Source organism: Drosophila willistoni, assembly GCF_018902025.1.
Source record: "Drosophila willistoni isolate 14030-0811.24 chromosome 2R unlocalized genomic scaffold, UCI_dwil_1.1 Seg167, whole genome shotgun sequence".
Classification (NCBI taxonomy): domain Eukaryota; kingdom Metazoa; phylum Arthropoda; class Insecta; order Diptera; family Drosophilidae; genus Drosophila; species Drosophila willistoni.
The window spans coordinates 13,707,392-13,720,684 of NW_025814050.1; the positions used below are offsets into that span (position 1 = coordinate 13,707,392).

Below are 13,293 nucleotides of genomic sequence, written 5' to 3' on the forward strand. Positions count from 1 at the left end.
TATCTCTATAATTAATTAAAAGTTGTACTTAAATATTCAATAATACACGAGTTTATTTCCAGCTTCTTAAAACTGAGCAGCAGATTGAATTGCGTGAAAAGACACACTTAAAGTTTTTGATGTTTACCTAACTAATGGAATTAGTTGCCAATTTTTAAATATAAGTATAAGTATGTCTCGCAGTTCAGATTTCAGATGTTCAGATTTGTTATAATCCTTGCCGAAACGAATTTTCAGTGTGAGTTCAAAGTTACCAAATCAAAAGTTACAGCATTTATGATTTCTTATTTCTCCTAGTGTTGATTCTAAGCATTTGGCCTTGCAATGAAATATTTGTACGATGACTTCATCAAATTTTACAAGCTGCAAGATTTTTCTGAAACGCAGCCAATAAAAAAGAGACAACAAACGAACGATCCATTTGTTATTTATATTTGATATATACGTATAGTTTTTTATTTTATTGCTTTGTTGGTTCGTTGTCGTTGTCGGCTTGGAGAGGTCGACCTTGAAGTAGGTAGTTTGCTGCTCTTGCTGTTAAGGGCCCCCCTCAAAAAAAAAAAAGAAAAAAAAACTCATTCTCATATTAACACTCACAATCGTACTCGTACTCACACTCGCCCTTCGAGTAACCGCAACCGAAATAAAAATCGACAATTCGACAACATTTTGTTGTGTTGCGTTGTTGTCGTTTTTGTTGTTGTTGGGTGCTATCAATTAAATATTTGTTGGTTTTTGTTGTTGCTGTTGTTGTCGAGGCCATAGCCCTTCCATGTTAACGCGCTCTGGCCAAAAGACTTTGCTTCATTTCCGTAGTGCAAACGAGTTGACTGCCAGAACTGATATGATTAGGAATAAAAAATTAATAAAATTATTAACTAAACCAAAAAAAAATAAAATAACATAAAATTATAATAATTTTTAATATGCCTAACAATAAGAAATTAAGAATACAAATTTAACAAAATTTTGACCATGGCCAAGGGCAGTACAAGAGTTTTCGTTACAATCAAAAGGTCCGGTCAAATGTCATATAAAAATACGAAGTTTTGATTGCTCAGAAATTTATGTTTTAGATTTATAAAGATTCTTCCATTTCATTCAAATATATGTCACATGTAAAGAATTTAAGTAATTTTTTCAGACTGTCAAATCAATATGAAGAAAGCCACAAGGATTGGGTGATCATGATATACTTTTTAATGTAATAACTACAATTTCCTTTTTCCAGCATAGACATTCAATACCTTTGGTTGAAATTCAAAGAAAACTTTTTTTAATTTGGAAATATATAGTTTTTTCCTAAAGGTTGTGTAGCCCCTAAAGTCTATATCCGAGAGAGCTCAAAATATAATGTCAAGAACCAAATACTAAAATAAAAAGTTTTTTTTTGTATCCGTTTCATGAAAGTAGCCAAAATCAAAAGTAATTCCAAGAGAAATTCTAAATCTAAATTTATTTTGATTAGAAATTTTAATAATTCTTACTTTATAATAGATTTCAGATCTACAGCTATGCACACATAATTGACACAAAAAAATAATAGAAAATTAAAAAGGTAGAACCATAGACTCAATTGCAAGCAAAATATATAATAGGGCGTTAATATCTTATTAATCTCAGAAGCAAAGCCACCTAAGGTGAATATCCAAATCGATGACCCTTCCAAAAATGTTGGTTACAATGATCTCAATATATTTTATATGCTACTCCATGCATCAAAATAATCGTATTCAAAAGTATTCCAAAGTCAAATCTATCTATTCTAATCTATTTTATTATGATTTCTAAATCATACCTTTTAGTTTTGGTTATAAAACAATACAAAAAATTGCCCTCAATTTCTTGAACGATATTTTTATTTTTTATTCTCAAAAATTCGATATTTAAAATCTATTACCCCCTTCAAAAAAAACGTATTTTAACTTCCAAAGTCCATACCGAGATAGACTGAAACTTAAACTAATATTTTTTATAACTTTAGTTTTGCCTTTTAAGACCTATATATTATAATCTCTTTGATTTCCCTATTCAATTATTTTAAAATTTTTAACACTACATTTCTTCTTATTGGGATAGAAATACTCTTCAGTGGTCCAAAAATATTGTAATGTTTCCCTTTTAGGAGAAACTATAAACAAAAGTCTACAGTTTTACTTAAAATAATATCATTTTGCAGTCTTCTACTTTAACTACCTGAAATGGGGCTTCAAGTAGTCGATTGGAACAATTTGAACAATTTTTTCCCTTAAACTTGAAGGGTCAAAAACATCTTAAACCCAAAGTCATTAGGATAAATTTTGAATGCATTTGAAGAATCTACAATTATATCTAAATAAGAAGCAGTTTTTTTTAACTTTTAGCTTAGCATCCTAAATGAACGATCTTTGCCTAAATAAGCACAACTACTTTTTTAAGATAATCAAATGGATATACAGACATTTGTGTAATCTTTTTGATTCGAAATTCAACTATTCACTTTTTTGTAAGGGCATCAGAGATACAGAAAATAAATCGTAAACTCAAATGTTGTCTATCCATCATGAGAGAGACACCAACTGGGCTTTTTTTTTTTTGGTCAAACAACTTTGCGTGCAGCTCAAATATTTAAATTGAGCTATAAACTTGTAACTTTGTAATACGTGTCGGCTGTTTTCAAGGTTAACAATCGATTTTTAGTTTCTGGTTTTGTCTTCGATTGGTCTTCGACTTGACCTCTGCGGTGCATGGTCAAAACCATGAATAACCGTTTTAATGTAATTTTTAAAGATGCACGTGTATCTTAATGTGGGCATTCCATTAGTTGAAAATTTTATGTGAATCGTTTTCAATGTGATTTGGATTATTGGAATTTTATCATTTTGATTAGTTTACAATTTATGATCAAGGAAATAGCGACAAAAACAAAAGAAAAAAGGCGTTGAAAATGTTCGTTTCACTGCTGTTAAAATCTTAATAAAATATTCAAGAGACTTTAAGGAAAAGTAACTATTAATTATCATAATTAGATAGGTGAGCTTAAGGTGTATATACATACACGATAATTGTAATTGCATGACTGAAAAAAAAAAAAAAACTATGGCAAAAGACAATCATAATTTTGAAAACAAATTTCTACACTTCCTTCCCACTTGAATTTAGTTCTAAGACAATTTTATAAAATTTATTTTAAATGGCTATAAATTTGAATCAAAGAAATGATTGCATATGAATTTGATTTTTGGGAAATGACTTCTGGATTTTTTATATATTCACAGAAGTTTAGATGTTAGTAAATGTTTGAAAATTTTCAATTTCTTGGGAAAAACCATATGCATAGAATAAAACACTTTCTTTCAGGAACATTTGGATTAAAGTGTTTATGTTTTATATTTGAAATTAACAAGATTTTTAAAGTATTTCTAATACCTATACAAATTAGGCTTTTAAAGTCACGCTTAAGGTATTTGTCTAGTGTTTTTTTTTATTGCCAAATCAACAATATAATTTTCACTTTTATTTAACCTTAGAATAATTCTAATTTACAATCAACTATTCAGCTCTAATTTTAATTATTAACTCTAATTTAGCATGCATGAAATGTTCATAGACATGTCTGTTTATTTAATAGCCCCACCCAATTGGAAAAAAAAAGTCTGGGCCCCCGGAATACTGAATACATAGAAAACAAAAAATTTTACTTTGCACTGCAAATACAAATCAGTTGCGTAAATAATGCGAATCGCCATAACAAAAAAAAAAAATGTTAAAAAAAAATAATTTGTTGTACGATGAAAAAAACCAAAAAGACAGAAAAAAATGGATGAAAGACAAGCTAGTTGGGCATTTATAAATTACAGCAAGAGACAGGCCGATGCCAGAGCATCAAGCATTTTGATTAGCAGCTGCAAAAACTTAAAAAAAAAATAAAAAATGGAAACCAAACAAAGGTACAACCAACTAACTAGGGCTTGGCCGTAGGCCTAATACACTTTATTTATCTGTGTGCGATAAAAATCTTAAAATTTGTGAACTTAGTTAAGAGGTTAGAGAAGAAGAAAGTTTAAAAATAATATATATTGTATATCAAACTGATCAATCATCACGTGTTCTTATTTTTGGATACCTAATTAATTTGGAATTAAATTTAGGACCTGTTTTAGCTTTTATTGGATTATTGATTTCAAATCATTTGCCTTTTAGTCAGTGCAATGAAAAGTAATTAGCAATTTTCTCATTAAGCTTACGTTAAATTTTCACATATTTTTCTAGTATTCCTATATCTTAATATGTTGACCTTAATATTACCCAAAAGAAAATAATGATCTTTTTATTAATTTACAACAAATTTTTTTTGCAAAAACAATAATCGAAATGGAATTGTCCTGTTATCGTTTTCAAAAGTTTTGAATCAAAATGCTGATGCAACTTTTTTATAGTCGACAAAAAACGATAAATAGACTTTAAAAATAAAGTATACGCTAAAAATTGTCTAAAAATTTAATTTAACAAATTAGTTTTAAACCCATTTTTGGATTTTTTCAAAATTTTCAACTCAAAATCATATTTTAAAAGTTGACTTAGTAGGCAGAATCGAAAAGTTTCGAACTTAGCTTCAAAAACAATTAACATTTCACACAGAACTAAGAACCAAAAGTTTAAAGAAATCTCAATCCCTTTGCTCTTGAGATATATATACAACTCAACTTTTCAGTTGAGCAACTTTACTTAAGTTTTGTTAAAAAAATACATATGTTTAATATTAGAATAGGACTTTTAGTAAATTAATAATGTCCCCATAAAACTAATTGGGACAATAAGTCTTGACATTGCATGTAGTTGCAAAAGGGGTTAAAATTACAGACCTATTGTTATGATATAAAAATACTAGGCGAAATTAATTAAGGCTACATAAATTTTTCGATAATTTTGTTCAAATATTTTTTGGCTACCTTTTCAAACGATTAAACATGCTTATAACTAAATTTTATTCGAAATTTTTTTACATATATTTTTGTGAATAATTCGATCCAGTTGGTTTTTTAATTTGTGATCTTATTACTTCCTTCTGACTTGTGATTTTATTACTTCTTTCCATTTTTATGTGTCCCTAACAAAAAAATGTTGAAGAATTTCAATTCTCATACCATAAAAACGAACAAGCTCCTCAAAAACTTCATCGTAATGTCTAATTTAAGGATTTAGCTACAAAATATTCTATTAAACGAGATACTTTTATGATTATCAAATAAAATAGGCATAAAACTAATTGTCAAAAGTGAAAAGGGAAGTGGCCATAACTCATTGTCAGTCTTAAACTTTATTCAAAATGTGTATACCCCATAGTAAAAAGGGTAAGTGGCATAATGCTAGAGAAATATGCGTGAAAAACAACAAACAACAGCAAATAACAACAACGACAACAAACAACTAAAACTACAACCAAAATGACAAACGCACTGACAAAATAAAAAACCAACAAAAAACTGCTAAAAGAAAAATATATGTACACACACACATACATATATACACAAACGCACACCAAAATCGTTGTCGATGCGATGCGTATAGCCCTGAACATAACCTTGAGTTGAGTTGAATTTTTTTTTGTTATTTAAAGATTCGTTAATTTTTTTTTTTTCATAAATTTCAACAAAATGCGTTAGAGCGCGGCGCAGCCAACAGAAAAGAGCGAAAAAAAACAAAATGCGTTACGCACATAAGCAGCAGATACGAATAGTTGGAATACAGATACAGATACGAATAGAGTAGGCTCTCTTCATATAATAAATGGATAGTTTTAGGTAGACACACTCACACACACACACACTCAAACGAACACACAGAGATACACTCAATAGGCCTAGACGCACTAGGGGCACTTGAAATATGCTCTAAATGTGTTCAGGTTTAGGTTGTGTGGGTTGTGTCAATGCGCTTTAAGTGTCATTCGACAAATGCGCCAATTGATATATGGTCAGAGATCGGTTTACAAGTCATTATTATGACCATGATGGCATATGATGAAGAAAGTACTTGGCTAGTAGGTTAGTTAGATAAGATAGAACTTTTACTTAATTGTATTGCAGATAAGGTCAGCATGTTAAATATCAATCAAGTGACTATAAGAGTTGAGTGTAACATCACTTACATTTCTATGGGTGTTTTAAATTGTTTTATTCTTAATGTTAATTTACATTCTAATGCATATTTCAAAATTTCCTTACTAAAAAACTACAAGTAATTCTAGAATTTTAGATCATTTGATGTCATTAATTTCATAGCACTTTGTCGACTCTGGGCCTTACATTTCGTTTTAGAATTTACATTTATGAGACAAAAATTTTAGTGAATTCATTTAAAAGGAACTTGAAATAAATAACAATTTCTTTTAAATTATATTTTAATACATAATAGGAAATTTGACAAATAAACTGAAAACTTGACCGAAAATATTATTAAACATGTTAAAAAGTTTTTTTATGTAATCTTATTTATTTCTATTAAAGTTTTTTCTTTTTTCTTAAAAAAAATACGCGAAAACATTGCGTTAAACGTACTCTCAATAAAAATATTTATATTTCCATAATGATATAAATTCTATTAAGCCCCCAAAGCAAAGTTATTTATTAAATAAACTGAAAAATTTGACCGAAATTATTAAACTTATTCTAAAAAGTTTCTTCTTCTATGAATTTATTTATTCCTATTAAAGTTTTTTCTTATAAAAAATACGCCAAAACATTTAAAATTATAAGCAAAAGCAAATAAAATAAAAAATTTATTGAAAATGTCTTTTAAAATGGAATTGAAAGCACTTTAAAGGTCAGTCATGGTCTTTTTGATTATATTTGTATGTTTTAAAAAAAAAAAATCCATTAGAAAGTGCAAATTTACTACTTGGTTATACGCATACCTAAAGTTCCTCTTGTAAGACTTGATCTTCGAAATGTCCTTTTTAATAATAACAAATCCTAATTTTTGATCCAATCAATAGAAACACAGTTAAACTTCCATTGAGTCAACATTTTGTAGTAAGAATAATACTGTAAAATACATATAATACCTCTGATATAATATAAAATAGGTGATACAATCAACAAAGGAAGGTATCTCTACCGTACTCTAACGTTCCAAGACAGAGAGAAATAAAAAAAGGTGCAATTATTTTTCAAAAACCTATGATAATATTTAATTGAAATTCAAATAAAACGGACTCCCTTACAGGAAGTCTCAAAAATGTATCTAGGCATGCCCTGTAGGTACACTTCATTTTTAAAATCTTATTTGTAGGGCACTTCAGAGGCCTCAAAAGCCCTTCTTTTGAGAGGGAAGAAAAAACCAAACTAGCTCCAACTTTGTCTCACCACGAATTTGAAGCACAAAAGCCACTAACGAATGACGATGGATGAGAAGAAAAAAAAGGCAAACGGAAAACGAAAACTTTGCAAACGCATAAAAAATTCTGCGTGCGGTTTTTTGTAGTTTTTTTTTTTTTGTTTGTTCGACCTGGGCTTTAGGCCTAGACTTTAAACTAAAATTTTTTGGTTGTCGGCTTGAAAAACCAGAATTGTATATACAACATATATTTTTTGTTTTGTCAAACATTCGTGAGATCAGCATGCGCAGTAGCATTAGCTTGTTGCCATGTCTTATCGAGGCACTCACACACACACACACATAAGTGGGTGTGTGAATTGGTGTGTGTGTGTGTGTTGTGTGTCTATCTTTACACGCATTTTATGCGTAAGGTCGTACAATAACCGGTAATTATACGAATCAAGAAACGAATAAGCCAAAAAAATGACGCTGCAAACTGTGTGGCAGCCTGAGAAACACACAAAATTTGATCTAACTTAATACCTAATTTCTATACAGATCATCATAAATTTTAAACAATTTCCGCATTTTTAGAAATAAAAAAAAAAAAAAGATTTTTCTTTACCTACCAAAATTATCTTTTGAATTTAACGCCTTAACGAATATTATTTATTGAAGCTTTAAACCAATTTGAACGAATGCGCATTTGACTTTTTGCTTTCGTTCAACTTGACGAAACATTTTCGAAGAGTCATTCAAAAATTGCACTCTTAAATTTCAACTTCTCTCACTTGGACAAAAATCATTCTCTCTTTTTGTGTGCAGTTTATTCGGATTTCTCTTACAAATTCACATTTTTGTAATTATATTTGCCAAAAAAACGTTATGAAATTTATTATATTTTTTAATTTTAATTTACAATAACTTAAAAATAAGTTACTTTTGCATAAATACTTGGGTCTAAGGTCATATCAAATACATGATAAATTTAAAAAATTTTTAGGATTTTTGTTTCATATTATTCACTGAAATATAATAATATAATAAAGGATAATGTCAATTTCTTACAGCTTTTGGCATCTGTTTAAAAAGGATCTGAAATAAAAAAAAAAAAACCTAAAAAGATTATTAAACTTCTATCTCGGTTAACAAGTTAAAAAACATTTCTGACAAAATCATGTAAGTAGAATAAAAAAATTATTAATATATTTTTTATATATTTATTCGTTTAAAGCATAAGTACAGATATGAAGCTTAAAAATAATCTTCAAAGAAATTTATAATCAATATATTCTGTCTGCAAGAAAATAAAAAATTAAATGGTTGTACATTTTTTCCAATAATGCAATTAAAATAAGAATTATTTTGTATAAGTTGAGTTTAACATGATTTGATTTGATTACAAAATATTGAAAATAGTATATAAGTGAATTAATCTAGTTCAGAATCCCAATGAGATCGTGTTTTATAAAATATTTTGATTATATCCTGGGCGGCAGACCCTAAAGACGAATCCTGGACTTTGATTTTGGTGTCATACAAATAAAGATTTATGGGCAAGTTACGTTCATTTTTTTTGTAGCGTCTCGGAATTTCCTGAACAATATTATAGACTAGTTCGTCGGTTATCTTTGAGCATTTTTTAAGATGCACATCCTGCAACTTGGGGCACTGAAGTAACAGACGCATCATAGAGTAATCGGTAATACTATGGCAGCCTCCTAGGGCGATGCTCTCGAGATTAGTAAGCTTGGTTAACTCGTCAATGTCAGCATCATCGATATACGCGCTGAAGAATAATATAAGGGTTTTTAAACCCGTCAATTTGGCAATTTGCGTAAACATCTTTTTAGTTACACCCTCGCAGCAGTATATAACTAATTTTTCCAATTGATCGGATTTATAAATGATCAGATAATCAAAGATTTTGGTATGTGCATTATCATGTGATATAACACCAATATGAAGATCCTTTAGTTTAGGCAGTTTGGCTATCTGTTCACATTGGTTTTCATCTTTGAGGAATAAACGCAGCAATTCTAATGACAAGCAGCGCAATTTTCCTGGAAATCCAATATTTACATTGAAAATGTGAAGCTCTTTTAAGTTGGTTAAAATCTTGCACATTGCATTTAAGCAGTTTGTATTCATTTTATAACAATACGAAACATCCAAACTCTCAATGGAATGGGAAAGTTTTACTAGACAATAACCCATTAAAGGATTGTATCGTAGGTTAACTTTTTTAAGATTCTTCAAATCCTTCAAAGCCATCAGTTTGTCGTCAGTCAGATCACAACGCATTAATGTCAGATTCACCAATTTATTGGCAGTGGCAACTATTTGGTTAACATTCCTTGCAGTTAAACCAACGTCCGTTAAGTTCAATGTCGTCAGGTTCATGCAACTTCTTCCCATATACTTTATAATGCGATCATTTCGTAATGTGCGTTGCAACGAAGAAGCCGAAAAATCAACTACATACGGCCCAGAAAGATGCAAAAAGTCACGTATATTCCAAAGGGTTAGGCCATGAAACATATCAAAATCAACTGACTTATGAAGACATCTTGTATGCAATTCGTAGACAGCGCGAAAACGTTTGCAAGTACGTTGGAAATGCAAGCGATCGGTTAATGAAAGATAACTTATTATCCTTAAGAGGCAATCATCTGGGATCCTTAAGATGTACGCCTCCTCCGAATCATTCTGTGGATCCTCAATGAACTGTGGTTGATTCCAACTATCGCTGGCTAAGATACCGATACCATACTCAATCCCAGACGCATGCGCCATTGTCAAGGCTTTCGCTGCATCCCTTGGACTAGCAAACAATACACATCCGATATTTAGATCTGTTTTGGGTGGGCAATTCATCCATCTATCATAGCCTGGTAATGCGTTTGGTGGCAATTCAGACAACTGAATTCCCTGAAATTTGCCATAAATCTGCACACTTAAGACACATCCAATCTGACTAAAAAGTTTAAGTAATTGATTCTCATTTAGAAGTTCTGGGATGTTGTACAAAAATAACTTATGCACTGTCACGTGGTCTTTGGTATAGAACAATCCGTTCATTTCATAACAGTTTAAATCTGAAAAAGTAATCGCTGAATAAATGAAATATATGCATTAACATCAACTTACCCTTAATGTCAAAAGTAGTTGGCATTTTGTTAGATTATATTTCAATTATTATAATCGATTCAAGTGAATTTCTTTATAAAGCTTAAATTATGCAGCATTGGCACTAGAGCTGGGAAAACCATCGATGGCACCATCGATATTATCGATGAAACCGATGGAGTGCGATAAATCGATGGAAATTTTTTGATGTCGATATATCGAATTTGTTGTTGGGTCCAACGTGGGTGTAAGTAAATTGCAATATATGGTTTTTTCTGCCTTTCTTTACATACAGGTCTACTTACTTTTATTCTATTAGAGTACCTTTTTAACCCTGGCAGTTCCTCTTGTAAAATGAATAAGTTTTTGACCTCATCCCGTAAGCATTTTAAAAAGAAACAATTACAGGAAAATTTTTAAGAATTTTTTTATTTTTTAAATAAGTACCTCTCATTAGCAGTAAGTTTTTTTTTCATCTTGAAACTATAAATTTTGTTTTTATATTTAAGAACATTTCAGAAATTACAAGCTTAAATCTTTTTAATATATTTTCGGTTGAATTAATTTATAAAGGGCTAACTTATAGTAGTTAAATTATACGCTAGATAATTCGTATCGATGATTATAGACAAGGTCATGAGTTCTGATACTTTAGGTCGACCCTTTTTGAATATTTGAAAAACGACACCAAAATATATATGTTGAATAACTCGTTTAAATTTTCGATGGAACCATCGATGGTATCGATTCCATCGAAGGAAAAAATATCGAGTGGAGCAACCATCGATGGATTCCCAGCTCTAATTGGCACCTTAAAATTTTCGATGACCATATTTATCTTAGAGATGGCTTAACCATCGATACTATGGATGCACTTTGTGATATATCGATGGAAACTATCCACTATCGATATATCAAGTTAGCTTTTATCGGGTTAATACAATAAGATTTTATCATTAGCTAACTTAGCCATTGCTTCGTTAAACAAAATAAATTTTATTAACAAAATTAATTCATCTTTATTTAAAAATTGCAAAACAATAATATAAATTTTCAAAGCAACTATCGAGTATTTCCGTTGCTACCATCGAAAGTTTTTTATATCGCTTTAAAATTTATCGAGTGGAGTTACTATCGATTAATCATTAGGCATCATTTTTGTTCGATAGCTTTTTTAGCTTAAAATATTCGAAAATTCGAAATACTTTGACTGAACTGATTGAACCAAAGTGCAATCGACACGGAATTCTTATTCAGAATTTCACAATTTTTGTTACTAGTTTTAACTTTTAACATTTATCAAGAGAGCAAAAGGCAAAACACAGGTTTCAAATTTTGAAAAGCCTCCACTTTGTCAAAAAAATGCTACATTTTCATTGAGATCGGCAGCAGAATTACAGCGATGCTGAATCTAAAGTTGGGTTTCAGGCGATCCTGCGTGGTGTTATCCTTTTCGTATCGAGAATAAAAGTTTTATTTTTTTAACATCAATTTGTTGTTAATTAAGAAAAAAAACATAATAAGAAGATCTTTTTTGTCCTCTTGTGTCCAAAAAACATTGTGACAACTAAGAATACAGCATTAACATATGTATAATTAACGAATCGTTAAGGAATCACAAAGGAATTATTTAAATTATTGAATTAAAAAAATGTTTACTTCCATGGATACAGGCAAAATTTTAGTTGTAATAGTAATTCTTTTTTGGATGATTAGAATTTACCTTTGACTCTTTTTCCTCAACTAAATGGGGCTGGCTATTAAAATGTATTTGAAAATATAATAATAAACTTCTACAAATTTATATCTCTGACAGACACTAAAATCATTCAAATTAGTTTACGAAGAGAAAGCAAAAAAAAAAAATACACCCAGAAAACCAGCAACACCAGCATAAAAGTAAAAATGGAAATGGCATAGATGAACAACAAGAAGGAAGGGGAAGAAAAAGCAATCCAATCAGAGAGCAAGTCCAAATAAATGTGCAAGTGAAAGCGAATTTCGTTGAGCCCTATCGAGCCTATCGAGGAAGCAGGAATCCTGGCGCCTACAGAAGGCTCATAAAAATGCTGCCAACAACACCATTCACCCATATACTAGATGTAGTTGGTTAGTTGACTTCGTTGTGTTCTCCTTTTTATATTCTTTTAGATTTTCCCTTTTTTGTTGTTGTTGTTCATGCGTTTGTTTTTAATCTTTTCGGCTTGTTTTTGCCTAGTTTCGGAACAAAACGAATTTTAGCCAGACAATGTTATTGCATTCTGGCGACGCTGGCGAATTTTCTCCCCCTAGAGCCTTTATTTTCATCTTGGTCTTTTGGCTCTTGTTTTTGGCGTTTAATGGTTAACTTGGAAATGTTTTTTTTTTTTTTTTTTGGTATGTTGTGCAGTGTTTTGGCTTCTACTGCTGTTGGCTGCTTTCATTTTGGTGTTTTGCTGTTGCTGTTTGTGACATTTGTAAGATATTTCTCTGACGCCAGTTGGCCATTAAATTGATAAGCAGAAAATATGTATGTCTGTGTCTCTGAGTGTGTGCCAGAGGAAAATGCATGAAAGAGTGTGGCCTAAAAATTGAAGGAAAACTGCGATAGATGGCGGCATTTGATGATGCCACAGTCATGATAGAGACACTTTGTTGTTTGCCTCGCCAATAATCAGAGGTTTGAGACAATGAGAAAGTGAGGAAAGGCGAAAGTTGGTTACACTTGCCAGGAGTAGAAAATTATTGAGGAAGAGTTTTTAAAACTAATTAAGCAATTGAGAAGTTTTTTTAAGACAATTTAAATTTTGTGCTATTTTTAGAATTAATATTATAGTGTTTTCCAAATCATGGACAATCAAATAATGTTTGTAATGTTGAATACTA

The 13,293-nt window shown here is 30.3% G+C and overlaps 1 protein-coding gene across 1 annotated transcript; it reads right to left on the reverse strand.

The window, feature by feature from the left end:
• Nucleotides 1-8,608: 8,608 nt before the first annotated feature.
• LOC124460230 (F-box/LRR-repeat protein 16-like) lies at nucleotides 8,609-10,544 on the reverse strand. Its single transcript, XM_047010707.1, has 2 exons — nucleotides 10,450-10,544; nucleotides 8,609-10,397 (listed from the first exon to the last, which is right to left on the reverse strand). The coding sequence occupies exons 1-2, from the start codon at nucleotides 10,472-10,474 to the stop codon at nucleotides 8,731-8,733; spliced, it is 1,692 nt and encodes a 563-aa protein (XP_046866663.1). The 5' UTR covers nucleotides 10,475-10,544; the 3' UTR covers nucleotides 8,609-8,730.
• Between the last annotated feature and the right edge of the window lie 2,749 nt (nucleotides 10,545-13,293).

Bases quoted from the DNA above. Each gene is read 5' to 3' on its own strand.
- LOC124460230 (XM_047010707.1), bottom strand. From the start codon at position 10,474: ATGCCAACTACTTTTGACATTAAGG. The intron at 10,398-10,449 runs GTAAGTTGATGT...TTACTTTTTCAG, and splicing joins AACTACTTTTGACATTAAGG to ATTTAAACTGTTATGAAATG.